General features: G+C 46.2%; 1 protein-coding gene across 1 annotated transcript; it reads left to right on the forward strand.

The window, feature by feature from the left end:
- Positions 1–10,999: 10,999 nt before the first annotated feature.
- Positions 11,000–11,944, forward strand: LOC146783080 (olfactory receptor 2C1-like). The gene has a single exon (XM_085637278.1). It carries the CDS (start codon positions 11,000–11,002, stop codon positions 11,942–11,944), a length of 945 nt encoding a protein of 314 aa, XP_085493404.1.
- The last annotated feature ends 15,212 nt before the right edge of the window (positions 11,945–27,156 follow it).

The following is a 27,156-nucleotide window of genomic DNA, read 5'->3' on the forward strand; positions in this document are numbered from 1 at the left end:
GCTGATCTCCAGAGCCCACAAAGTACATACACATATAAGTATAAACTAAAGTATATACAAGAGGTCTCGAATGCTCGACCTAAAAATGAAGAGATTGACTTGGAGTGAAAAGCAGTGAAGGTCAGTTCTGAAGTGACATCGGGCTGGGACAACAGGGGCATCTGATTCTTACAATATCACAGCCTGCCTTTTAGAAGAACACAGCGCTTCTGTGCAAAGGCCCAGTACGGGAAGGATACACACTGCATCCAGCAGGGACGGCAGCCCTGTTGGTGTCAGCAAACACATAGAACAGATTTTGCATGGTGCTCCTGTTTCTACAGAGCTGAAAGGGAGGTTTGCGAAACCACTAAAGCTGTTTACAATGCATTTGCATTAAACTGTAACTGCAAATACATTACTATTTTTTCTATTCATTACTTTCTGACTAAACATTTTCTCTTATTTGTTGAGAGTCCACATCTCATGTAGGATATAATGTGATCCTAACATTGAAAGAGAAATGTTGCCGGGAGAGAACAGCGCTGCTGTTGCCCACAAGATTTGCTAGATGGCAGAAAAGGCTTCAACTTAGAACAAAATTCTTTTAATTTGACAGCACTTGCGTCGAGCAAGCAATACATTCTTAATTCCGCCCATCAGCCCATCGGAATGCTACACAATCTCGCAAAGTTTTTCGGCAACTCTACGACCTTCACCCAGGCCTATTTTCTTCCCACATCGATCGATCCTCAACAGCAGGCCGGATTAGGTGAGGGTTTGTCGGCTTGACTTTCTGCGAGGCCCTGCTGAAATCCTGGAAGTCTGGACCTCCGGAGCTTTCAGAGGGTTGAACCAGAAATCCTGGCCGGGTTGCGGTTGAAGGTAGTTGGCTTGACTCCCGATGTGGGGTCGTTACCTCCTGGAATGTTTCACAAACGTTCACCAAACTTCAGGAGATGCTTCTGAAGGTATGTTTGTAGGTGCCAAGCTTCCAAAACACCAATCCAAAGGTATGGAATCTCCTAGATGGTCTCTGGGAATCTGGACTACATTTCCCACAATACACCTAGTCAAATTCTTAATAGCCTTCTGGACGCACTCCAGGATGGGGACTTTTGTTGGAGATGATGCAGGTGGGCTCTGTTAACATGCAGCTTGTGCAGAGTCCACTTCTTAATCCTTCTTGAAGCAAGGCGCAGTCCCCAGGACTGTAGTATCATATTATGCAGCAGGGGCAGTCAGTCAGAATGCAGGCCTTTGGGTGCAGATCCAGATTCCTGCAGAGCAGCCCTTCTACCCCTTATAGCTTCTGGCAGAAGAACTGAGAGGCTATGCAGCTCTCACATATTTATTCATGGGTGACAAGCAGGGGGGCACCTCTATTCAATGAGATACTGGGTGCCACCCAAAAGCATGACAACTTCCCCCAAAGTATGTCATCTTCTTTTTTTTTTTTCTTTCTTTTTGTCCTCATTTGCCTTACCCTCAATGTTGGACAAGCCAATCACCACACATGTGCACCAGTGGTATAGTGGTGGCATACATGGCCAAACACCCGAGGGACTTTCTCAGACTCCATCTAGGCATGTTACAACCTGCCGGACCGTTGGTGGACCTAGACAAACAAAAACCCGGTCCAAGGAGTGTTCAAGGCATAATCATAGGACCCGGGAAAAAAAAAAAAAAAAAAAAAACCCCGGACACTATCGCCATTCGATCAGCAAGTTCAAAAAATTAAATTGTATTTACTGCATGATCTATTAAGGTCCGCTTTAGATGTTTCGTATAAAGATGAGAGCCACCCAGAATGTAATGGGGCTGTTTTTTCCGTCCAGTGGATACAAATTTGCCTTCTAGCCAATAGAATTGCGTAGAAGAGAAAGGACCTCGCCTTGCCAGTGATGTTATCATCCAAACCAAAGATGACAAGAGGTAAGGTTATTGACAAGGATACATTTAAGATGGAATTTAGGGTGTTCTTCACTTCTTCCCAAAAGCCAGCAATGGCCGGGCAGTCCAAGAACATGTGGACATCACAGGCCTCACTGTAGTTACATTTGTTGCACTTTTTGTCTGGGAGAAATTTGGAGAGTCTCAACGGTGTTAAATATGCACGATGAACTGAGAATATGTGGTTTCGTTTTAGCCATGATGGTTTCACAATTTTATGGAGGAGACCAAAGGATTTTAGCCAAAGCTCTTCACAGTGTAGGCCAGTCGCCCCCCCCCCCCCATAGCTGGTCTGGAAGAAGGAACTCTCCATCACTTTCCTCCATCTACTGCCAATACCATATGGCTATTTCTTTCCCTCCTGAGGGAAGATCCACTAACCGTTGCTCCAAAATGCTGGCCTTCCCTAGATGGGGGTCTATACGTCTTTGGGATCTAGCCCAACTTTCCAGTTGGATGAATTTGAATCTGGAAAGTCCGGGCCCAACACATTCATATAGTTGGTTCCAAGCTATAAATGACCCTTCCTTAAATAGCTGACCCCATCTCCTGATACCAGCTTGTTGTATTGTGGAGGACAGACTATCATTCAAACATTGTGGGAGACCCGGCGAGTCCCAAATTGGGGAGAGATCAGAGTAATAGGACAACCCTATTCTCTTCCTAATACTGAACCAGGTTTTGGTCCATGAGTATAAAATTTTTTGTTTAATTTTTTTGAAAAATTTCTGACTCCCAAATTTGAACAGAAACCCCTCTGCTGATAGATTCACCCCCATTAGCATTGCTTTGTATATTGACCCAGGTGGAAGGTTGGATGGCATTTTTAAAAGCATCCTGGAGTGTGACAGCAGGAATGCCCAGGCATAGTACAATAGATCTGGCAAGGCGAGCCCACCCTTCTCCCTTCTTCTCCTTAACTTCTTCCAAGCTATTCTAATAGGTTTATAGTTCCATATGAAGGAATTTATTTGTTGTTGACATTTTTCAATTAGTTTGGGATCAAATGCCAAGGAGATTGCGTTAAAAATAAACGTAAACTTAGGAAGAATAGACATCTTTACCAGGTTTACCCTACCCGTTATGGAAAGTGACAGGTGAGTCCAAGATTTTAAAAGTTTTTTAGTCTCGATGTATATTCTATTCAAATTGGTTGGAGCTATGCTGTCCATTTCTTGGGTAATTCTTATGCCAAGATATCGCATGGATGTGGAAATATTTACCCCCAGCTGTATATCCGGTAAGTTCCAGACCATTATTTCGCTCTTACTAGAGTTTACATCGTAACCAGAGATGAGACCAAACTCTTCTGCCCGTTTGATAACCACGGGAAATGCCTTTGCTGGGTCAGAAGTAAAAATCAAAATGTCATCCGCATAAAGTGCTACCCGTCTTTCCCATTCTCCAAAGCTAAAAGATGGAATATTAGCCTCCTCGCGCAAAAGCTGAGCAAACGGTTCTATGTATAAGTTGAAAAGGAGAGGGGAAAGCGGGCAGCCCTGCCTTGTACCTCTGGTTATATTGAAAGCCTCTGTCAGAACCCCATTAATCAGCAGTCTGGCCGAGGGTGTAGTATAGAGGTGTTTTATAGTTCTACAAAAACCATCCCCACAATTGAATTTTTTAAGTACATCGATGAGGTAGAGCCAGTTGACTCTATCAAATGCCTTAGTTGCATCCAAGGTTAAAGTGGCCAAAGGTAGGGAAAAGGCAGTAGCGATGTCTATGGCTCCTATCAATTGATGTGTTAGATCGGCCAGTTGTCGGCCTTTAATGAAACCTTTTTGATACTGATGGACTATAGCACCACTGACACTCGCCAATCTAGCTGACATGATTGTTGCAAAGATTTTATAATCATTGTTTAATAATGATATCGGTCTGTATGACCCGCACTCAAGGGGAGATTTCCCAGGTTTCGGGATAAGTACAATTGTAGCCTCCCCCCAAGATTTGGGGGGCAACTCACCTTCTATTAAGATACCATTAAATAAGGTCGTCAACACGGGGGCTATAACATCTTCCAGAGATCTGTTGATCTCCCCTGGCAGCCCGTCCGGGCCAGCCGCTTTCCCTTTTTTTTTGTTGTCGAATGGCTTTAATCACCTCAGCCTCTGTAATCTCGGACTCCAAGGCCATACTTTGTGTTGTCGAGAGGGATGGGAGGGTAATAGCTCCCAGCCAACTGTCTCTTGCTTGCTGGTCATTGGGAAGGACCTCCTTATATATTTCCTCGAAGAATTCAAAGAAGGCTCTCCCTATGTCTATTTGGGGTGGATCTTGTCACTGCCTCGCCTTCTATCTTAATTTCTTTAATGAATTTAAGAGCTTGTTCAGCTTTTATTTTCCAAGCTAGCACTTTCCCTGCGGCTTCACCAAATTCAAATTGGGAAGTCTTAGAAGCTTCCCATCTTTTATTTACTCTCTCCTGTAAGATATTAGTGAGTTGTGATTTTAGTTCGGCCAATTCTTCTTGCTCCTGCGATGTTCCTGAGGGAGAGTCAGTCCTTAACACTAGGAGTTTCATCTCTTGTTCAATGCTAGCAACCTTCTCTATATATGTCTTCCGCCTAAAAGAGGCTCTGTTGGTTATCTGACCTCTTAAAAAGGCCTTAAATGTCTCCCAGACAACGGTGGAGCCTACCGAGTCCCTATTAATATTGAAAAAGATTGAGGACTCATCTGCTAAAAATTTGACCTCTTCATCTTTGAGCTGGAGAGTCCGGTCGAATGACCAGGATGAGTATTTAATAGAGTTTCCCCGTTTTAAAGAAAATGCCAGTGCAGAGTGGTCTGACAGGTGCGAGGGAAGATAGTCTATCAAATAAAGAGTGTCCTTTAGGCGATAGCTAAAAAGCGCGTAATCAATTCTGGATTTATGTTTAAAGCGGCTGTTCCGAAGGGACACCCCTAACTTGTTGCCCGCTCTCTCTCTCCAGACATCCGCCAAACCAAGTTGTGTCATGGTTGTTATAAGGGTGTGCCTGGATTTAACAGAGCTACAAAATCTAGATTTCACAGATTTGTCCAGCCTGGGATTGAGGACGATGTTGAAGTCCCCCATCCAAATCACTGGATCTTGAACTAGTACCAAATGATTCCTGATCGCATCCAGATAGGATGGATCATCGGAGTTGGGGCCATAATAGCCAACTAAAGTATAGATCTGAGCATCTAACGAGACTCTTACTAATAGCCATCTCCCTGAATGGTCTTCTTTGCAGTCCAAAATTTGAGCTTTGGCAGATTTTTTAAAAATGAATATAACCCCCCTAATGTTGGCATTATGATCCGTTGAACAAAAATTATCGACCCACTTATGTTTTTTTAGCAGAGCTGTAGCCTCTGTTTTAAGAAGATGTGTCTCCTGAAGAACTATGACCTGCGCCTGAGAGTCTTTCAGATACTGTAAAATGCAATCTCGTCTACCTCTCCCACGCAGGCCATTGACATTCCAGGAGATGTAATGTGTTAATGTCATTATATGTTTCTTATCCCAACTCCTTCATTGTTTTTGCCCCCCATATGATTACATTTTAGTTTGATGTGTTGGAGAATCTTATATGTAAATAGCTTGGCCTGAGAAATTATAAAAGGCAGAAAAATGAGGTTTTTTAATGCAGTACCCTTTCCCCCCACCACCACCCCCACTCCCACCCCACCCCCCCGGAAAAACCCTCCCCTACCTGTGTTAGCCTGATGTCTGGCCAGATTACGCCCACCTACAGCCTTACCCTTCAACCCCCCTGCTGCTTATAGTATAAAGTAACTGACTACCGATGCCAACCATTATGGGCGCAAAAGAAACACCAAAACCAGAAAGATAATAAAGTGTCAAAGAGAGGGAAATCTATTTAACTTATAATTTCTAAGTGTTAAAAAATAACCACACTGCACTAGACAAAAACACCCTCGTGTAAACAAGCCCTAGTCTAAACTCCGTAGAGGAGGGAAACCAGAAGTTAAAGGCATAAACACCTGACAGTTATGCATGAGGACCCAGAAAAACTATGTGGGAGTTAATCACAATCCATTATTTTGTGGCCTGGGCCTGCTCCCTAATGAGGTTTAGTAAGTCGTCAGCATCATGGACAGAGCGAATATTGTGCATCTTGTTCTTGTACATGATCCTTAAAAATGCCGGGAACCGCATCTGCACTGTGGCTCCTAAGGACCTAAATTTATCCATGTGTTGCCCCAGCTCCCACTGTCTGTCCAGTGTGGTTTTGGACAGATCCGAACGTATCTCAAAGGAAAAGTCTGAGCACTTCAGCGATCTAGCCTTCAAAGCAAGATTTAAGATCTTTTCCTTGAGTGCATAAGTCAAAAAATTGACTAGCACCTTCCTGGGTTTAGATCTAGCTGGATTTAAGCGAAAGGATCTCTGTGTATTCGCTGAATGTCCTTGTCTAGTTCTTCCGCAGTTTCGGCTAGATTAAGAGATTCCTTCAAAGATTGAATTATGAAGCCTTTAAGGTCTGCTCCTTCTTTACCTTCTGGGATTTTTAGGAGTCGGATGTTGTTGCGCCGTGAGTAATTTTCCAAAGCCTCGACCCTCCCTCTCATGTCATCCCCATCTTTTTGAAGGGCTTGTATTTTAGACCTAGCAGCCTCTAGATCTGTTGTTAAGAGATGTCATCTTCTTGTCCTACAAATCATTGCACTTCCAAAATCCAACATGGATGATTTCTCTCCAGAGGAGTTAGAGCTAGCTGAACCAGCTCACATTGTGGCTCACTTCCATTAGCTCCCCTCCTCCTGGCCTTCGCAAATTCCCGTCCTAAGCCTGCCCTCCGGCTGGGGGTACAGGATGCCGGGGTGGGTACCCCTGGCTTTCCTTGCTGATCTGCTCTCTTTTTGAGCTCAGTTTGATTTACGCAGCCCCCTCTTTATCACCTGTCCCCCGAAGCTGCAGAGCTCTCTCCATCAGATAAACCCTGCTCTATGATCCCACTTATCACCTTATCAAGGCAGCCTGGCTAAGCCTGTTAAGGCTGACCAATCGACAGTGGCTACTAGAAGGCAGGATTTGGGATTACAGAAGAGAAAGATATATAAATTATTTTCTGTACTAGGTATGATAAATTTAACAGTAGTAAGTTGTTGAATTTATCAAAAACAATGTTTTAAGTCTTTGAATGACATCTACTCCTTCCCTAGCAATAGTTATACTTAAATGAAATGTTGCTATGTTAGCTTATGGAGCTAAGTACCTGCAATGAGGAATAATGAAGTGAGTAATTTCTCCTTCGAGGGCATACAAAATCTCTTTTATAAGATTCATGTCTATAGTTACCTGGTACCCACCCCTGGAGCACCTAAGAGAAGCCCCGGGATGACTAATATTTACAAACAATGTAGATTATCACTTTTAAAGTGCCCGTACCACCAAAGTTTAATTTGCATACAATACACTAATAAAGACAGTCTGCAAATGACAGGAGGCACTCGTCATTAGACATGTGAAAGTGCAGGCAATCTGCTGAGCCTTTAAACATTCAAGCCCCGTTATATACTATGGACTTGTAAGTAGTGTGAATCCCCTAGCCCTATAATATACTATGACTCATAGGGTCTGTCAATACCCATTGTGAGAATTTACTTTTAAAGACAGGCTGCAGGGTAGAGCTGCCTTTAAAAGGACAGCAGGCCCACAGCAGTGCACACATGCAAGTGCAGCAGTTCTGCTGGCCTCTTAACCTCCATGCCCCATTATATACTAGTGACTTATAGGTATATTGCACCCCCAGTCCTATTATCCAAGAGGGACTTATATCAATCAATCAATCAATCAAAGCATTTGTAAAGCGCACTACTTACCCGTGAGGGTCTCAAGGCGCTAAGGGGTGGGAAATGCTGATACTGTTCGAAAAGCCAGGTCTTGAGGAGTCTTCTGAAGGTCAGTAGGTCTTGGGTCTGCCGTAGCCGGATGGGGAGGGTGTTCCATGTCTTGGCGGCGAGGTGGGAGAATGATCTGCCGCTGGCGGTCACTCTTCGGGTGCGGGGGACCGTGGCGAGGGCGTGGTCGGCAGAGTGGAGCGGAGCTGGCGGGTGGGGGTGTAGGGTCTGTCCTTGCCAATTATAAGTGTACCCTATTACATGTAGCATTTTAAACATAGCATTGGGCCTGGGCCTGGAAAGCTGAGCCCAGGGTACAGTCAGAGTCAGTTACACCGGTATCATTCAGCAATAAATGGAGGTGAACAGGGAGAAAGGCTGACCTTCTAAAACAGTGATTTACAGTCACGTGCATGGAGTGAATCTACTCTTGACGCTAATTTAAGTGTTTTGAATGTAAGTGCTTGTTTGGTGTCTGCGCTCATGTTTCTATCGCTATTCTCTTTTATACGGTCCTAGAGTCTAGAAATTTGCAAGTCACAAGTATATTTTGACATGAAATCTATGACGTATGGATGAGTGCCTCAAGCATGAGTGGGAATTATTGTCTAATTATCAAGGGATCCTGGTTCTGATGAAAACAAGGTGCCCTGTTTGGGGGCAACAAATGGAAGAAACATGTTGACCTATTGATGTAGAAGGTATAATGGTTCCTAGGCATTGCTACTTTGATTTTAACCCTCTCCAGGATTGAGAAACAATTAGAGACTTTTAGTCCAATGTTTAGTATCCCCGGACCATTAGCATCCTCAATAAAAAGTCTCCCTGCATTGGCCGATAATTATTAAATAAGGTGCATCTGCCCATTTTTTAAATGACCCAGCATGGCACAGCGAAATTTGCCACAGCACAACCTGTGCCATTTCTTTGTACTTACGCCCGTAAACCTTTTAGGTTGATGTTTTATTTAATTTAGGTATTTCTAGAGCACAGCCATATCCAGAGGAGCAGCAGAGAGCTTTAAATAAAATGTAACCTAGGTAACACTGTACATAACATAGAAAACTACAGTGATAACATTTCAATAAACTGCAAAGAGGAGATCTGATTACAAAAGCAGAAATTCCCTCTTGCTTGGATTCTGTTTTAGCTAGAAAGCAAACTTCTGATTTATTGTTTTTTCTAAAAGGTTTGTGAGTTCTGTTAAGATGGATGGGATGGAGAGTTCAGGTAAAGCTGAGGGTCATAAGGTATAAGGTCATTAGTTTATATTTGAATCTTTGGCAGAAAAAACATTCTGTCAGAAAGCAAGAAAGTAAGAGATCTGAGCCTGAGAAGAAACAACGCAGCAACCAAGCCTTTGATTGTAGTTTTGTTTAAGGTGTCTATAAAGTACAAGCTTAGCCAGAGGAGCAGCAGAAAGCTTTAGATAAAACTTAACCTGGGTAACATTCCAAATAACATCAATAGTAATAAAGTTTCAGCAGAGGTAGATTATGATCATGAGGTGCTCGTAACCCGGCTGAAGGAGGTGCTCATGTAGATATTTGGGAAGGAACATTGGACAATATGTGAGACATGAGGCGTGGAGAGAAACATAGACCAGAAAATATGCTAGAACTAGAGCAGGTGAGTCTTAAGGTTGGTCATCACGAAGAAGACGTTTTGGTTGAGCCCACTGAAATCCTGGATCATGTTTCAATGTCTGGAGGCAAAACGTAAACTGGCCTGATTTGAAGTCTCGGTCTTAATTGATTTGGATTTTGTTGTCTTAGTAATGTCAAGAAGAATGCAACATTTGCTTCTTGTCATTATCTCACCTCCAGTGTTATGCAGATTGTATTTAAGATAAAGTGAAAGACCAGAGAGCTGAGTCTTGCAGGTTATGCAGGTCCTTTTAAAGTTGATGTTTGCCTCTAATGGAAGCCAGTTGGAGTTGTGTTAGGATAGGATCATGTGGTAAGGTTGTCTGCATTGGAGTCTAGTCATGCTGCTGCATGCAGAGGGGCCTTAAGAGGTACAGGTTAGGGATTTTAGAAGGCCCAACAGGAGAGTTTTACCTTTGTCGATACACGAAAACATTCAGGTGTGGGCTGCTCTACTGAGGTCTGCAGGAGAGCTTAAAGGTTTGGTTTCTTTTAAATGTAAAATTAAAACTCCCATCTCAATAAACTCAATTTTTTAAGGTTTATAGACATACACTTTCAGAATGACATTTAGGTCAAGATAACAGAGACTTAGGGGCATATCAACAACAACCGGCGATAATTATCTCTAAGCGCACTTAGCGCTAGGATAATTATCGCCGGCTAGCGTGAATTTTTATCTCTGAGATAGCGTGCTATTAGCAACGCTTATCTCAATAGCGATAAAAATCCTCATGCTAACAGGCTAACGTGAGATTATCGCTGGAAATCCAGCGATAATTTCACGTTACCTTGTTGATAGGGACAGGCAAACTTAGCCATGATATCCTCCTTCCATAGGATATCATGGCTAAGTCAGAAAAATACCAGACATAAAAAAGCAGCGTTAACCGCGGTTAGCGCTGCTTTTTTTGTCTCTAACAGGGTTAGCGACATTCTTGATAATAGGAGAAATGTCGCTTAGCGACATTTCTCCTATTATTTTACTCTGGAACGCCCCCTTTGCATCTCATTAGAGATGCAAGGGGAAGCGTAGAGTAAAAGGGTGCCAAAATGCAAATTTGCATGTTAGCACCCTGTTGTTGATAGGGCGCTAGTTTTATCTCTCCTTTTTTGGCTTTTAAAGCCAAAAAAGCAGAGATGAAGCCCTTGTTGATATGCCCCTATGCTCATTAAACTCAGGGGTTCCGGGTTGAGGTTGATGAGCAGGGATGAGAGAACAGAGCCTTGTGGCACATCTCAATTTAGGGGGGTAAATGGGGCTTTAAAGGAGCCTATTTTTACAAACTGTGACTTTCAGGAGAGTGAAATAAGGAGAGATGTTCATCAAACTGGTGTGCAGATCCCATACAGTACTGGAGTACACTTTTTTCAAGAGATAAAGGCAAAACAATGGAATTCAATAATATGTTCATATCTTTAGGCTGGATATGTCATCAGTAATTTCTTTCTTACTGAGACATGGAACCTCTCAGATTCTGAGTTGACTATTATGTGCCATGCAAAAGTCAATTGATCAAAGTTTTCTGTTTGGTTTTTGCACAAATCCTAAATCTCCCACTGTCGATTTCAATTGCAGGTACATGTGTCAGAGACAGATGCTGTGGAATCGCACCACTGGCATGTACTTCATTCTCACAGGGTTTTCCCTCTGCTCAGATGTTCAGGTTGCCGTGTTTGCTGTTTTCCTGCTTATCTACTTCATCGCTCTGTTTGGAAACCTCATCGTTATCACAGTCATCAGAACCACAAAGAAGCTCCACACCCCTATGTATTTTTTTCTGTGCTTCCTGTCCTTCCTTGACATTGTCTCCGTCTCGGTCACAGTCCCCAGAATGCTGAAGGATCTATGGACCCAGCAGAAGACGATTTCTTTCCATGAGTGCATTACCCAAGTGTTTGTCATCTTTTCTCTGACAGCTTCAGAGGCTCTTCTTCTCACTGTCATGAGCTATGATCGTTATACCGCCATCTGCCACCCATTAAACTACACAACCCTCATGAGCAGGCAGCTATGTATCAACATGATGTGCCTTTCCTTGATGGGAGGTATGCTCTTCTCCTTTGTAAATACATTTCTTGTTTCTCAGTTACCCTTTTGTGGACACAACAGGATTGACAATTTTCTGTGTGAATTTCCAGCCTTGCTGAAGCTGGCCTGTGCAGATACCTTGATCAATGAGATTGTGATCTTCATACTGGCTGGGGGTGCAGGGTCCGTGGTCATCGGGATCATCCTCATCTCCTATATACACATTATTAGGGTGATCCTGAACATCCCTTCCACAGAGGGAAAGAGGAAGGTCTTCTCCACCTGCTCTGCTCACCTCATGGTGGTTTTCCTGTTCTTCGGGACAGGAGCTGCAACCCACCTGACACCTCCAAGCAGCCAAGAGAAACCAGACAAGCTGGCATCACTGTTTTATACAGTGTTTACCCCAATGTTGAATCCAATTATTTATAGTCTGCGGAATGAAGATGTGAAACAGGCTCTAGGAAAAGCATTTCACAAGAAAAGCAGAATCTGATGAGGTATTCAACACTTCTTCAGTAAATCCTCTCAAGTGAATCCACAGAAAAATTAGCCTCTGCTCCTATCTTTCAAATATCACTCAACTAACAATATTACCACTTTTGTCCATGTTGTGGCCATGTACTGCTCACCAGATAACCTACGGGCAGCATTATTTATTTCAGGTATCTTCAGCCTTATTCCTTCCTAGCAAACAATACTCGCCTTGTTACTCACTTGAATACCACTGCGAATTATATCCTCGGACCATACACAATCTCATGAAACCCACTTTACCGAATTTTGATTTCTCAGACATCTACTTATTGGTCTTCCACTCCCTGACATATTTCAGACACCATCCCTTCTGTCCTCAGTCCTCCAACACTAGAGCACTATCACTAAGTGCAAAACAGACCTAACCAACCTATCATCATTCTTAAAACAAACGTATTCCTAAGTAAAATCACAAATATCTCACTGCATATTGAACTTAAGAATACTCACTGTCCCCATTATACCTGCAACTCCTTGCCCTTAGTCCTTGATAACAGCCACTATCAAAGAGTTGAAAGCCAATATTGGGTCAATCTTTCATACACAAACAAAAAAGCTAACTTCAGAACATCATGAGGCTTGCAAACAGGCCCTGTCCACCCTCAGATCCACCCATATGTCAGCCAAATCCTCATATTAGCAGGACCCAATAACCTCTGTACACTCCAATTCTTATAGATTCTCCTGCACTATCTTCTCTCCTCCTTGAATACCTTTTTCACATTCCTCCATCTCCTTGCGGTACCAGCTATTTATGCACCCGCTGGGTAAAAAGTGAATTTCCACTGCTATTTACATAGCTGCTAGTTAAATAGCATAGACTATGCACTTTGAACTGGATGCAAATGTTTCACCCAATTTGATATCTTGCTAGACTTTGTAGGCCAAAGGAAATCAAAACTGCACTCTAAGGCAGATTTAGCCCAATTTGTATAATAAAGTGTCACTGAAGACAAAACAGTAAAGCATACTGACTTTATCTATGAGTGTCCACTAATATTATAGGGCCTACCCCAGGTCAATGTCTAACCCTGTATAGTCCCGTCTGAGCAGGGCTACATATGCACAGTTACTGGGCAGTGCATGAAGGTAGTCTCGCAAATGCAACTAGCATACGTGTGAACATGTCTGTGCACACGTGCCTGCATACAAGCAGCCACATGCCCCTTTCTCTAGCCTCATCGCATAAGTCTTACCTTAAAAGGTGGACACTGGTGGGAAACATGCACAGTCTGTTTACCATGTGATTATCGTGGGTGAGACACTAGTAGTCAGACACACTAACAGTAAGAAACTACAAAACTGGGTGATAAAAAAACTAGGCCTGGGCGATGAACTCCGCTCCATTCGTGGAGTTTGCGGAGTTGAGCATGTGGAGTTCCAAAATTTTACATTTTTAATGCTTTATTACGCAATGAATGCTGGCTTCGATTTTATATTAATGTGGAAATGCTTTATTGCCTTTAATGATTGGGTTACACAGGATTATTCATTGCAGTGAATTGATGATGGTTTTTAACCTGTGGGTTATTTGTCTTTCAACATAGTGAACTTTGACAAAAACAATAGGCTTATTTTATATATGTTGGGATGACCCTTTGACAATGCCCACAGGACTGTATTATTTAAAGTTATACCCCCCCCCCCCATATTGTGATCTTCTATCTGGTAAAGGTGGGTATTTACTGTGATTTTGGGGGTCATTCCCTGTTAGTGGTTGTTGGACCTAGATTACCCAAGCCCACATATGGTAGCCTGGCACAGTAGTGGTCTACAGCTCAAGGCGTTGGCTAAGTACTTACAAGTCTTACCCACAGTAACACAGTGATGAACCACTAAAATAAAGACACAACACCTCTGTTTGGAAAAATACCGTTACCTTTTATAAAAATAATATACTTTCTTGTTCTTGTTTAGAATAAAAGCCGTGTATAATTAATTTATACAGTTCTCATAGATTTCAAATCACATTCAATACTTTTCCCGGTCAATATATGAGATTCAAAGGTACATTACATTTGTGATAAGTGGCTGTCTATGGTACAATACACTACTCCACTATGAGGTTACAGATAGGAGATTGCACTCTACAGTTTCAATATGTTATTTAACCACTCTTAAGCAGGTACATTACCCCTCAGCTCTTAGCCTTCTTCTCAACTCAACAGACCTCTACCACAGGGGTGGATCTTCTCAGCATAAACCCCCAGCCATGTGGCTAAAAGAAGACAAAGCAGAATCAACAAGGTTCCCCCCTGGTCAATTCACAGGCTGCACCTTACTGGTGGAGGTTCTACTTCCTCAATTAATAACAGGCTATAAGGGTTTTTACTAGTGAGCCTTGTAATTTTCCCTGCACACCGCTCTCCCCCTCTTATCTAGTTAGGAGATAGATTTTAAGTGGTCTGGGCAGTTCTGTAACTCAGTTCCTCGTATGTAGTTCTGGCGGCTTTCAAGTCAATTGCCTTGTTTTGAAATCCCCCGCTTTGATGTCTTTAGATACCCGATGCTTCCGCCTCCCGCTCCCTCTCTACCCGGCTTACTTTTAGGCTCTGGTCAATGCAGCTGGTGTTGCCCGGGTCACGCGGTGCCAGGGAAGTCTTCCCGCAGATGTCGAGGCGTGTCAGAGAAGCCTACCTCAGACCGAGGCGCTTCACAGAGGTGACCGATGCGGCGCTTCTGCCTCTTCGATGTTACCGCTGGCTGGAGCTTTGCCTTGACGCACCTCCGATGACGCGACCGGCCTCTCCTGACTCAGCCTAGCGCCCGCCTCTTTCGACACGCTGGGTCCTTCTTGCCGGTTCCGGCTCTGCGCACCTCGTCCGATGCGACGGCGTTCCTCACCACCTCGCAGGCGATCAGCTGGGCTCTGCTTCGCTTCCCGCCTCTTCCGGCGTCTCAACGGAGCTCTTCAAATGACGAGGCAAGACAGCTGGGCTCTCCCTCTTCCGATGCCCTCACGTCAGGAAATGCTCTCGGCGGCAGCGTCGCTTCCAGGTAGGGACGACAGCTGGTTCTGCCGCTTTCACCCACAGGGGAGGGTGTTGAACTGGGGCGCTGCAGTCACGCGTATCTTTGTCTGTTACCCCCTGAATTTAGGGTCAGTTAGCTTGGGCTGGGTCTCAATTGTACTCTATACCCACGACCTTCAGGATGGGTCGAACAGATCCCTGGTAGCCACACTTCAGGGATGTCAGTCCTTAACAGACTCGTCGCAGAGTCTCTGATAACTTGAAGATGATTGCTGAAACAGTGGGGTTTGGTCAGCCAAGGTGGGGGCACTTCCCAGTAAAGCGACAGCCGGCCCCGCAGGTCGATCTTGTCACAACTAGTGCACAATCCTCCTCCTCCAGTCGCCTCTCTCCACACTGGTCATTCCAAGAAATGCTCAAAATGGCTGCTGGTCACTGACCTTTTATAGGGTGGCCTGGGACCTGCAGAAGTCACTGGTTGCTTCTAGAAAATTCCCTATGTTAGCCTATGGCCTGTTTTCCAGTAGTGTCCGTTATGGCAGTTGGTGGCCACCATTTTAGGTTTCTGGATGTCCCTAGATTTTCAAGGGGCCTGACTAGGCCTCACAGGTTATGAGGGAAAAATGGCGTCATCGCCAAGGAGCACCTAGCCCCCTGACAGCATTGAAAACTCCTGATGGACACATGTAAAAATAAAAATAGAAACCCTGGGAGGCTAAGGGGGACAAAAAAAATAAATCATGGTGGTTAGAGTCTTCCCAGAAGCAGACAGGTCTAACACGCGTCCCCCCCAGCTGAAAGTGGGGAGAACTACCCAACCCCTTGGGAGTCCTCATCACTAAGGCGGAAATACCTGGATAGACCGTCTGCGTTGGCATGGTCCGCCCCAGGTCGGTGTTCCACCCTAAAGTCCATTCCCTGTAGGGAGATGGACCACCTTAGCAACTTGGGATTCTCCCCCTTCATTTGCATCAGCCAACGAAGGGGGCGATGGTCAGTCTGAACTAGGAAGTGCGAACCAAACAGGTATGGTCGCAGCTTCTTCAGAGCCCAAACCACCGCAAAGGCTTCTCGCTCAATTGTACTCCACCTCCTTTCCCTGGGGAGTAGTCTCCTGGACAGGAAGACCACGGGTTGATCCAGGCCCTCATCATTTAGCTGCGATAACACTGCCCCAATGCCATGTTCTGACGCATCTGTTTGGACAATGAATTCTCTAGCAAAATCAGGGGCCTTGAGAATGGGAGCGGAACACAATGCTTGTTTCAAGGTCATGAAGGCTCGCTGGCAAGCCTCCGTCCAGACTACCCGTCGGGGTTGCTTCTGGGAAGTAAGCTCCGTGAGGGGGGCCACAATAGTGCCATACCCCTTCACGAAGCGACGGTAGTATCCAGTGAGGCCCAGGAAGGCTCGGACCTCTGTTTGAGTCTTGGGGGGCTCCCAGGCGATGATAGCCTCAATCTTTGCCTGGAGGGGCTGCACCGTCCCTCTGCCCACCAAGTGACCTAAGTACACCACCGACCCCTGTCCGATCTGACACTTGCTGGCCTTGATTGTCAATCCAGCCTGTTGCAGGGCATGCAGAACAGCTTGCAGATGCTGCAAATGGTCCTCCCAGCTGCTACTGAAGACAGCAATGTCGTCCAGGTATGCAGCAGAAAAAGCTTCCATTCCAGAAAGGACCCTGTTCACCAACCGCTGAAAAGTGGCAGGGGCATTCTTGAGCCCAAAGGGCATCACCCGAAATTGGTAGTGTCCCTCAGGTGTAGAGAAGGCTGACCTTTCCTTCGCCTCCTCGGTAAGGGAAATCTGCCAGTACCCTGAAGTTAGGTCAAAGGTACTTAAGTATTGAGCAGCTCCCAGCCGGTCAATCAGCTCATCCGCCCGTGGGATAGGATGTGCATCAGTTTTGGTCACTGAGTTCAAGCCTCGGTAGTCCACACAGAATCTCAATTCAGGTGTGGTGCCTGGTGGGGCAGCTTTTGGTACCAAAACCACCGGGCTAGACCAAGGGCTTCCAGAAGGTTCAATCACTCCCAGCTCCAGCATCTTGGTGACTTCACTCTTGATGCTGGCCTTTACCTTGTCCGACAGCCGGTAGATTTTAGACTTCACAGGTGGGCTGTCTCCTGTGTCCACGTCATGGGTACACAGGTGGGTCCTACCCGGGACAATGGAGAACAGAGAAGAAAATTGCTCCAGTATCTGGTGGCAATCACTCCGCTGTTCAGGAGTTAGGGATGGCGAGAGAATAACTCCCTCCACCGACCCATCCTTTTCTTGGGACGAGAGAAGATCAGGGAGAGGTTCACTTTCTTCTTCCTCTGCTCCATCGGTTACCATCATTAAGACAACCTCGGGCCTCTCATGATGTGGCTTGAGGCGATTGGCATGCAGCACCCTGTGGGGCTGCCTCGGGGTCTTAAGATCCACCAAATAGGTGGACTTCCCCTTTTTCTCCAAAACCTCAAAGGGGCCTGTCCAACGGTCCTGGAGGGCGTTTAGCTCTCCAGGTTCCATCACCCACACTTTCTGTCCAGGCTCCAGTTCCACTGGGTGAGCGTTGTGGTCATACCACTCTTTCATAACTGCTTGGCTGGCCTCCAAGTTGTCTGAAGCTTGCTTCCACAACTTAGCCATTTGGCTCCGGAAGGCCAGCATGTAACTCACCACGTCCTGGGGAAGCTTCCTGGGAGTCTGTTCCCATCCGTCTTTCACCAGGCTGAGAGGTCCCCGTACAGGGTGCCCGTACAAAAGTTCGAAGGGGCTGAAGCCCACTCCCTTCTGTGGCACCTCCCTGTAGGAAAACAAGAGACAGGGTAGGAGGACGTCCCATTTCCTCCGCAGGCTCTCAGGTAGACTCCGTATCATACCTTTCAAGGTTTTGTTAAACCTTTCCACAAGACCATTGGTTTGTGGATGATAAGGAGTGGTGAACCGATAGGTAACGCCGCACTCCTTCCACATAGCCCGCATGTATGCTGAAAGGAAGTTAGTCCCCCTGTCGGACACAACCTCCTTGGGGAAACCCACTCGGGTGAAGATCCCCATCAGGGCCCTTGCCACTGCAGGTGCAGTGATGGTCCTCAGAGGTATTGCCTCTGGGTACCGTGTGGCATGATCCACCAACACCAGTATGAACCGGTGACCAGCTGAAGTTGGTGGATCCAATGGCCCTACAATGTCGATGCCCACCCTCTCAAAGGGGGTGCTAACGACAGGTAGTGGTTCCAGGGGAGCTTTAAGCTTCACTCCTGTTTTCCCACTAGCTTGGCAGGACACACACGTCCGACAATATGTATCAGACGCCACTTTCATTCGAGGCCAGTAGAAGTGGGGGACAAGCCGGGCAAAGGTCTTGTCCTGTCCTAGGTGTCCTGCCAATGGTATCTCATGAGCCAGTTCCAAAAGAAAGGCTCTAAAGCATTGAGGGACCACCAAGGCCCTGGATGATCCATGTCCAGGTGCCTTGGGCTCACTGTAGAGGAGTCCATCCTCCCAGTAAATCTGGTAGCTCCCTGCAATGTTTCCTGCTGCCTGGGCTTTGGCCTGTTGCCGCAGCCCCTCGAGAGTAGGACACTCTTTCTGAGCTTTGCAGAACTCTTCCCTGGAAGGACCTCCCTCCACATGCCATTCAGTAGGGATGGGTAGGTTTTCCAGGGAAGCAACATTCTCCCCTGTGGACTCCAGATCCACCTCCGCAGGTGGCCCGTCTGTCTCACGAGGTGGAGATGTCGAGGCAGGGTCCTCCGGCCTCCCGTCCTTCTCCTCTCTGGCAGCTGCTGACCTTGTGCTGACACAAGTCCAGTTGGGGGGTCCCAGCATCGCAGAGTGAGTCTGGTACTCCACCCTCCTCCAAGCATTGTGCTCCATATCATTCCCCAACAGGCAGTCAACAGGCACGGCAGGGCTTACGGCAACTCGAAGTGGACCGGCAACCCCTCCCCACTCAAAGGGAATCTCAGCCACAGGGTAGTGGCCCAATCTGCCGTCAGCCATTACGGCGGGATGGAGTACATCTGGGATGACCTGCTCTGGAGACACCAGCTGACTCCTTACCATAGTCATGCTGGCTCCTGTGTCTCTCAGAGCCTCCCCTCTACGGCCATTGATGGTGACCCACTGCTCATACTTAATGGTATTAGAGGGCAGCTGGGTCTTGGGAACCATCTCCTTATCTCCCAGGGACACTAAAGTGACACCCGCCCGCTCCCCTCCATTAACCAAAGGCATCTCCTCCCCGAGCACTACACTAGTGATTCCCGGGGCTTTTCCTCCAGTGGGAGGGGGTGGTCTTTTTGGGCATCTCACATCTCCTTTATAGTGTCCCACACCACCACACTCAAAGCAATGAACAACCCTTGGCTGCTGGCTTTGGCCAGGGGTAGGGTTGCGAGGGGGGTTACTCTTGGGGATGAATCCTCTGCCCCTTCCTTGCGAAGTATTTTGTGGCCCTTTTGAGAACTCCCTCTTAGTTTCCCCTCCCTCTTTCTTCTGGGGGGCGCCCTGTCCTTGCTTCTGGGAATTCCCTCCAGTCCCCTTAGTCGACACCCGGGTACTAACCCAGATGTCCGCCTCCTCAACAAGCTTCCTGGGGCTGGTCAGCTTGCTGTCCACCAAATGCTGTCTTAGTTCGGGAAGACACTTCTCGAGTAGGTGTTCCTTGAGTATGAGGTCATATAGTCCCTCATAGTCCCCTACTTCGCTGCCTCTTACCCAACCCTCCAGGGCCTTCCTGGAGTAGTCCAAGAAATCTACCCAGTTTTGTGTGCCCAGCTTGTAGCTGCCCCGGAACTTTTGTCTATATTTCTCAGGGGTCAACCCAAACTTCTTGAGCAGCGCTGATTTCATAGCCGGATAGTAGGTCTGTTCACTCTGGTCAAGGGCCAACAAAGTATCCCTGCCAGTGGGGGGCATGTATTTGTATAACCCACCTCCCCAGTGGACTTCCAGAATCCCATGGGCCCTCAGCGAAACCTCGTAGGCGGCTAGCCATTTAGCAATGTCGTCACTGGGTACATAACAAGCCATAATGTCTTTTGGTAGGTACGGTCTAGGTTCTCTGGTGTTGGTTTGGTTATCGCTGCCACCATTCTCTGGTTTGGGGGTACGTAAAGTCAGGGCTTGCAAATCCATCTCTTTGATGGTCCGCTCATGCTCCAACCTCTTTTCCTCCCTCACCATGTCCATCCTGGCTAGTTCTATTCTCATCCTCCTCTCCTCCCTCCTGTCTTCTAACTCGGCGTCGGTCAGGCCCCTCTCTGACACACTACTGCCCACTCTAGAAGGTGTTCTAGGACCTGTTACAAGGTTCTCCCCTCCCGCCTGGTACAGTGTTGTGGTCTCCAGGACAGTGTCCTTGTCACTCTCTTCAGGATCTACCTCCTCCCCGGAATGAGCCTCTACCCATGCCCGAATACTGGTCAGCAGCTCAACTTTCCTGGCGCCTTTCTTGAAAAACACCCCCTGCTGCTGACACCATTCCTTCAATTGAGGCACAGTATAATTGTCTAGCTCTTCCACATTTATCTCCATTTTTATTCGAAGTATAAAATGCTACACAGGAGAAATCCACAGAGTGACCTGAGGTCAACCTCCACCCACCGCCAGAAGTCAATTTAGAAAAACCAAAAATGTAAATTAGGAGGGCCGCAGGGAGAAAACTCCAGGTGGGGTCTCGTGGTTGGCACTGCGTTACTAATAAGTAAGTGTAAGTACAAATCCGCGATCCCACCGCTGAAACACCAATTATGTTGGACCTAGATTACCCAAGCCCACATATGGTAGCCTGGCACAGTAGTGGTCTACAGCTCAAGGCGTTGGCTAAGTACTTACAAGTCTTACCCACAGTAACACAGTGATGAACCACTAAAATAAAGACACAACACCTCTGTTTGGAAAAATACCGTTACCTTTTATAAAAATAATATACTTTCTTGTTCTTGTTTAGAATAAAAGCCGTGTATAATTAATTTATACAGTTCTCATAGATTTCAAATCACATTCAATACTTTTCCCGGTCAATATATGAGATTCAAAGGTACATTACATTTGTGATAAGTGGCTGTCTATGGTACAATACACTACTCCACTATGAGGTTACAGATAGGAGATTGCACTCTACAGTTTCAATATGTTATTTAACCACTCTTAAGCAGGTACATTACCCCTCAGCTCTTAGCCTTCTTCTCAACTCAACAGACCTCTACCACAGGGGTGGATCTTCTCAGCATAAACCCCCAGCCATGTGGCTAAAAGAAGACAAAGCAGAATCAACAAGGTTCCCCCCTGGTCAATTCACAGGCTGCACCTTACTGGTGGAGGTTCTACTTCCTCAATTAATAACAGGCTATAAGGGTTTTTACTAGTGAGCCTTGTAATTTTCCCTGCACACCGCTCTCCCCCTCTTATCTAGTTAGGAGATAGATTTTAAGTGGTCTGGGCAGTTCTGTAACTCAGTTCCTCGTATGTAGTTCTGGCGGCTTTCAAGTCAATTGCCTTGTTTTGAAATCCCCCGCTTTGATGTCTTTAGATACCCGATGCTTCCGCCTCCCGCTCCCTCTCTACCCGGCTTACTTTTAGGCTCTGGTCAATGCAGCTGGTGTTGCCCGAGTCACGCGGTGCCAGGGAAGTCTTCCCGCAGATGTCGAGGCGTGTCAGAGAAGCCTACCTCAGACCGAGGCGCTTCACAGAGGTGACCGATGCGGCGCTTCTGCCTCTTCGATGTTACCGCTGGCTGGAGCTTTGCCTTGACGCACCTCCGATGACGCGACCGGCCTCTCCTGACTCCGCCTAGCGCCCGCCTCTTTCGACGCGCTGGGTCCTTCTTGCCGGTTCCGGCTCTGCGCACCTCGTCCGATGCGACGGCGTTCCTCACCACCTCGCAGGCGATCAGCTGGGCTCTGCTTCGCTTCCCGCCTCTTCCGGCGTCTCAACGGAGCTCTTCAAATGACGAGGCAAGACAGCTGGGCTCTCCCTCTTCCGATGCCCTCACGTCAGGAAATGCTCTCGGCGGCAGCGTCGCTTCCAGGTAGGGACGACAGCTGGTTCTGCCGCTTTCACCCACAGGGGAGGGTGTTGAACTGGGGCGCTGCAGTCACACGTATCTTTGTCTGTTACCCCCTGAATTTAGGGTCAGTTAGCTTGGGCTGGGTCTCAATTGTACTCTATACCCACGACCTTCAGGATGGGTCGAACAGATCCCTGGTAGCCACACTTCAGGGATGTCAGTCCTTAACAGACTCGTCGCAGAGTCTCTGATAACTTGAAGATGATTGCTGAAACAGTGGGGTTTGGTCAGCCAAGGTGGGGGCACTTCCCAGTAAAGCGACAGCCGGCCCTGCAGGTCGATCTTGTCACAACTAGTGCACAATCCTCCTCCTCCAGTCGCCTCTCTCCACACTGGTCATTCCAAGAAATGCTCAAAATGGCTGCTGGTCACTGACCTTTTATAGGGTGGCCTGGGACCTGCAGAAGTCACTGGTTGCGTCTAGAAAATTCCCTATGTTAGCCTATGGCCTGTTTTCCAGTAGTGTCCGTTATGGCAGTTGGTGGCCACCATTTTAGGTTTCTGGATGTCCCTAGATTTTCAAGGGGCCTGACTAGGCCTCACAGGTTATGAGGGAAAAATGGCGTCATCGCCAAGGAGCACCTAGCCCCCTGACAGCATTGAAAACTCCTGATGGACACATGTAAAAATAAAAATAGAAACCCTGGGAGGCTAAGGGGGACAAAAAAAATAAATCATGGTGGTTAGAGTCTTCCCAGAAGCAGACAGGTCTAACAGTGGTTAAATGTGATTTCATAATGTCATATAAGGTATTATCTACCTGCATGCTATATATATTTGTACATTAATGTGTAGTATTTTGTAGTTTGTGTAATAAATATACTTTTCCTTTTCTGACTGGACAAGCATTTATTGAGTGTTTTTTGCTTTTCTTGTGCGCCAGCAAATCTTAATTACGAGCCCACACCAGCATTGGGCGGCTCTGCTTCGCTACCCTGAGAGAATCAAGTGCTACAATGGGGTGCTTGGTTCCCAGTGAGGGTAAATTGTGGGCCTATTACTACTTGTGCAGACCTCACATCCTGCACAACTAATAAACCATATTTACACAGTTGCAGACTAAAAAGGAGAGATCACGTACTGTAATGCAGGCAGACCAGCAGAGAGAGAAGAAGCGTCACTATTTACCCAGCCATTGAGTCGAATGCAGGGATCATGTACTATTTGTTCGGTAGCCGTCCAAATAGCAAATAAAAGTCTCAATTTTTTCGCATGCCGACTTAATTACAGAGATCATGTACTATGCTTTGGGCTCCAGAATGATTTGCCTAATTAATATTCGGTAGCCCATGCCAATTTGCGACCCTCTGTCATTGGCTGTAATCACAGGGATGGTGGCTTGCAAGGGTCAGGACACTACCATCCCCATGGTTGCATTGCAAATTGGAAAGCACTTTTTTTAAGCAGCTTGAGGTTCTGGACTTTTTAAGAGTCCAGAGGTGTCAGGGAAACAACACCCGAAGAACCCTGAGTTCCTCCTGTCTTGGTGCACAAATAAACAGAGACGCGGGCTTCTCGATGGTGGCGTCAGAGACCAAGATTTATTTACTGCAGGGACACAGAAGTCAAAGGAACCACACAGAGGCAGAATCTACGAGACTGTTCAAATTGCATTAAGTGGGTTGTTCCTTAAATACACGAAAAATGTCTTTAGGCAACATTACACGAATATTTCTCATGCCCAACCCGGTATCCCAAACAAACAGTAAATAGACATCAAACAATAATTAGTCGTAGGTTTTCGGTATTCGATCAGGTCCCCTTGACAGTTTTCGATTCTTTGCCCGATCCTCCCCATCGTAAAAATCGTAACCTCCCCATTGTAAAAGCCCAGAAGGAGAAGAGTAGAACTAGGTGCAAAGGATTAAAAAGTAGGATAAGAGGTGTTTATGGATCATAAACGGGCATGGCTACCGTCTTCGGCCTTTCAGTCAGGACAACGGACACGAGAACCAGTATAGCAGGACTGGCCTCAGGCAAGGGAGGCAACTTGATTCTGCCTAGTCATGCAGCGTCAGCCTTTCTCGGGGCTCGAACTTACGTATCCTTAACAAGGTGACTCTGCCGGGGTCATCGCCCGTTCATTAACTATGTGAGGGCAAGAAACAAAATGGATGCCGTAACTAAAATGGATGCCATGACTTTACAACAGAATGCCCTATTTCCCAGTGAATTCATGCTAGTTGCGTAGCGAAAACACTGTCATGCATATAATGGATCATTTGCGGTTCATTGGTACCGAAATCGTGTCAGTACTAGGATACCGAATTCACGGGTTCGGATCGCTACAGAACCTCAGACCGTCCTTTTGCCCTTACATAGGCAATAACTTACTCTATGTCAGAGTCCATTTCTATGTTCATCAGGTCACTGATATGTTGTTGAAGCATTACTCTATCCCGTGGCGTATCTCTAAAAACAAGTGGTCTTCTTACGCATGTTGAAACGCAGAGATTACATAAGGCAGGACCACACTGAACAATGAGACAGCACAAAAATAAAAATACCAACGCAACACCAGTGACTATCAGAACCTTCCATCCCCACGCAGATAACAGACTCCAGAACCATCCCATTAATGACCAGTCACCTTCCTCTACATGAATAGAGTCAGAGATTTTGTGTAACTTAGAGATGGCCTTGTATACCGTTGGCGCATTATCTGGGATAAAAACACAGCAACTCGATTGGATCATCTTACATACTCCACCTCGATCTGCAAGTAACACGTCAAGGACCATACGGTTCTGTAACGTCATGAGGCGATCCGCTTGAAGCTCAGCTGTCAGGTTACTAAGGGCACCCGCAGTTTCGGTGATAGTGGATTCAACTACCCGTGTTAGTTGACGTAAGTTTCTACTGTTGGCCATAGGCCCCCAGAATGGAAGGAAACCTTTGAAAAAGTCTCCTGCTTCTTGGCCAGCAGTATCTTCTTTACTGAAAACACCTCTCACAACTCTAGTTTTGTGATAGTCCGGTGCAGCAGCGTATGTCGGAGGTAACAGTTGAGCGATATAACATGAGCCTGAGAAGTCAGCAGGCAGCCATGTGTATGCTCTGTCTTGGCAAACAAAATAGGTACCCTTAGCAGCTAAGAATGCAGGGGAAGACTGTGACGGGAAAACATATGTTTCGATACAGTCACTCTTCCTTAGTCGAGCTTTCGGATTCCTCCCATTTCCTTGCAAACAGACCTGACCTTGGTGGGGTACGACCCAGATCGGAGTTGAGCTTTTACGTTTGTTCTCACCCAGAGTAATGCCATATTCCGTAACATTCCAACCCATGTAAACTCGCAATTCATCCTTGGGAATGAACGGAGTGTTATTGACATCTCTAACCATGTCAGTGATTCCTTTTACCAAGGCTCTATTAGCAGAGTTATACCTAGTGGAACGCGGAGGTCGTGGAGGATAGGTCTCTAGGGCATAAGCGAACATGGTCTGAAATGCCCAGAATGATCCATTATAACTAAAAGGCAGAACCAGATAAGGGATGCCCTTGTCCATGGTATGTGGTATCAAGCCACACACCCAGCAGTTTGTTGTGTTAACCGCTAGTTGATGTTGGTGCAAGAGCTGAATGAAAGTGTGATTTATAAACTCAGAGCGTCGAGCTTGCTCGTGGGCAGGAAAAGGATGGAAAGAATGAAGAGAAACAACAGTCGGAGAAACAGGAACATGGGGAGATACTGTAGATGTAACAGATGTAAAGATCAACTGAATACATAAAATAATTCCGCCTACCAAAGTTATTAAAACAATTAGAAGTGTCAAAGCACATTGCATTAGAAAACATTTGCTATACAATATGTCATATAGTTTTGTCTTGTGCACATTTATGACGTTAACCCGTCGCAGTTCAGGAAGCTCCATCTTCTACAACCGTTCGCAACGGATGGTTTGTACCTGTTAAAAACTTGCCTCTGTTTACCCTGGGAGTTCCCAAAATAAACAGAAGAAACCGACCTTGTGTTTGGTTCCCTGCAAATTAAAACAAGGCACACGTTACGACCCTACGGTAACCCAGACGGCAAGGTGAGAGAAACAACAAAAACAAAAAGATAAAAATTTAGAGCAAACTTCCTGACTGAATGGAATGCAATAAGATCAAAACAGTTTTCAAACAGAAAGGTAATTATGCAATGTCATTAGTTCATAACATGAGAACGTAGATTATATCTGTACTTTCCGGGTCTTGTCTGATCTTGAAATAGCTGGTCTACAGGTGCGGAAATGTTCGACTCCACAGGTGACAATTGTTCACTTTGTACAACACTCTGTCCAGGGTTCAAAAGAGCGGTTCCTGCTGAGGTGTCAAAGTTCTGTGTTTCAGTTCGTGGGTCCGTTATGTACTCTGCATCACTGAAAGGGATGTGCCTAGGAACAGGTTCTGTCTCGGATACACCAAATCCCTGTCTAACCCAGTTGTCATAGGGGAGTGGGAGTGGGAGAGGGGGACGCTTCGTATGGCTAGCGTGCACCCAATTCTTCCTTCCAGCTAGGCGTACAGCAGTTCTCGTTGTTAAGAGTACTTGAAACGGGCCCACGAATCTTGGCTGGAGATTCCGAATTCGCTCAAAATTCCGCACCACAACTTCGTCGCCTGGTTTCAACGTGTGGCCTGGACTCTCTGGCAGTTTAGGCAGGGATTCGAGTACCTGTTGATGAATAAGGCTTAGTTTAGCAGTCAGATCATAAAGATAATCAATCAACATTGGGTATTCGACCTGTTTGAATTCCTTTGGCCTAGGGACTCCCCAAACATTAGCAGGACGACCAAACACAATCTCATATGGGCTAAGCCCTACTCGAGAGTGTACAGTCGCTCTGGTGGACAGTAGAGCTAAAGGCAGTGCATCTGGCCAAGATAGACCAGTGGAAGCTTGAATTTTAGCAAGTTTCAGCTTCAGGGTGCCATTGTACCCCTCAACCAAACCCGCTGACTGTGGGTGATTCGCACTGTGGAATTTTTGGGTAATACCCAGACCCGTACACACACTCTTCATGACTTTCCCTACAAACTCACTTCCATTGTCCGACCAAACAATCAGTGGCATACCATACCTGGGGAAGTATTCTTTGAGGAGGATTTTGGCAGTGGACATAGCAGTGTTATCCTTTAACGGAT

Source organism: Triturus cristatus, chromosome 12, assembly GCF_964204655.1.
Source record: "Triturus cristatus chromosome 12, aTriCri1.1, whole genome shotgun sequence".
Taxonomy (NCBI): domain Eukaryota; kingdom Metazoa; phylum Chordata; class Amphibia; order Caudata; family Salamandridae; genus Triturus; species Triturus cristatus.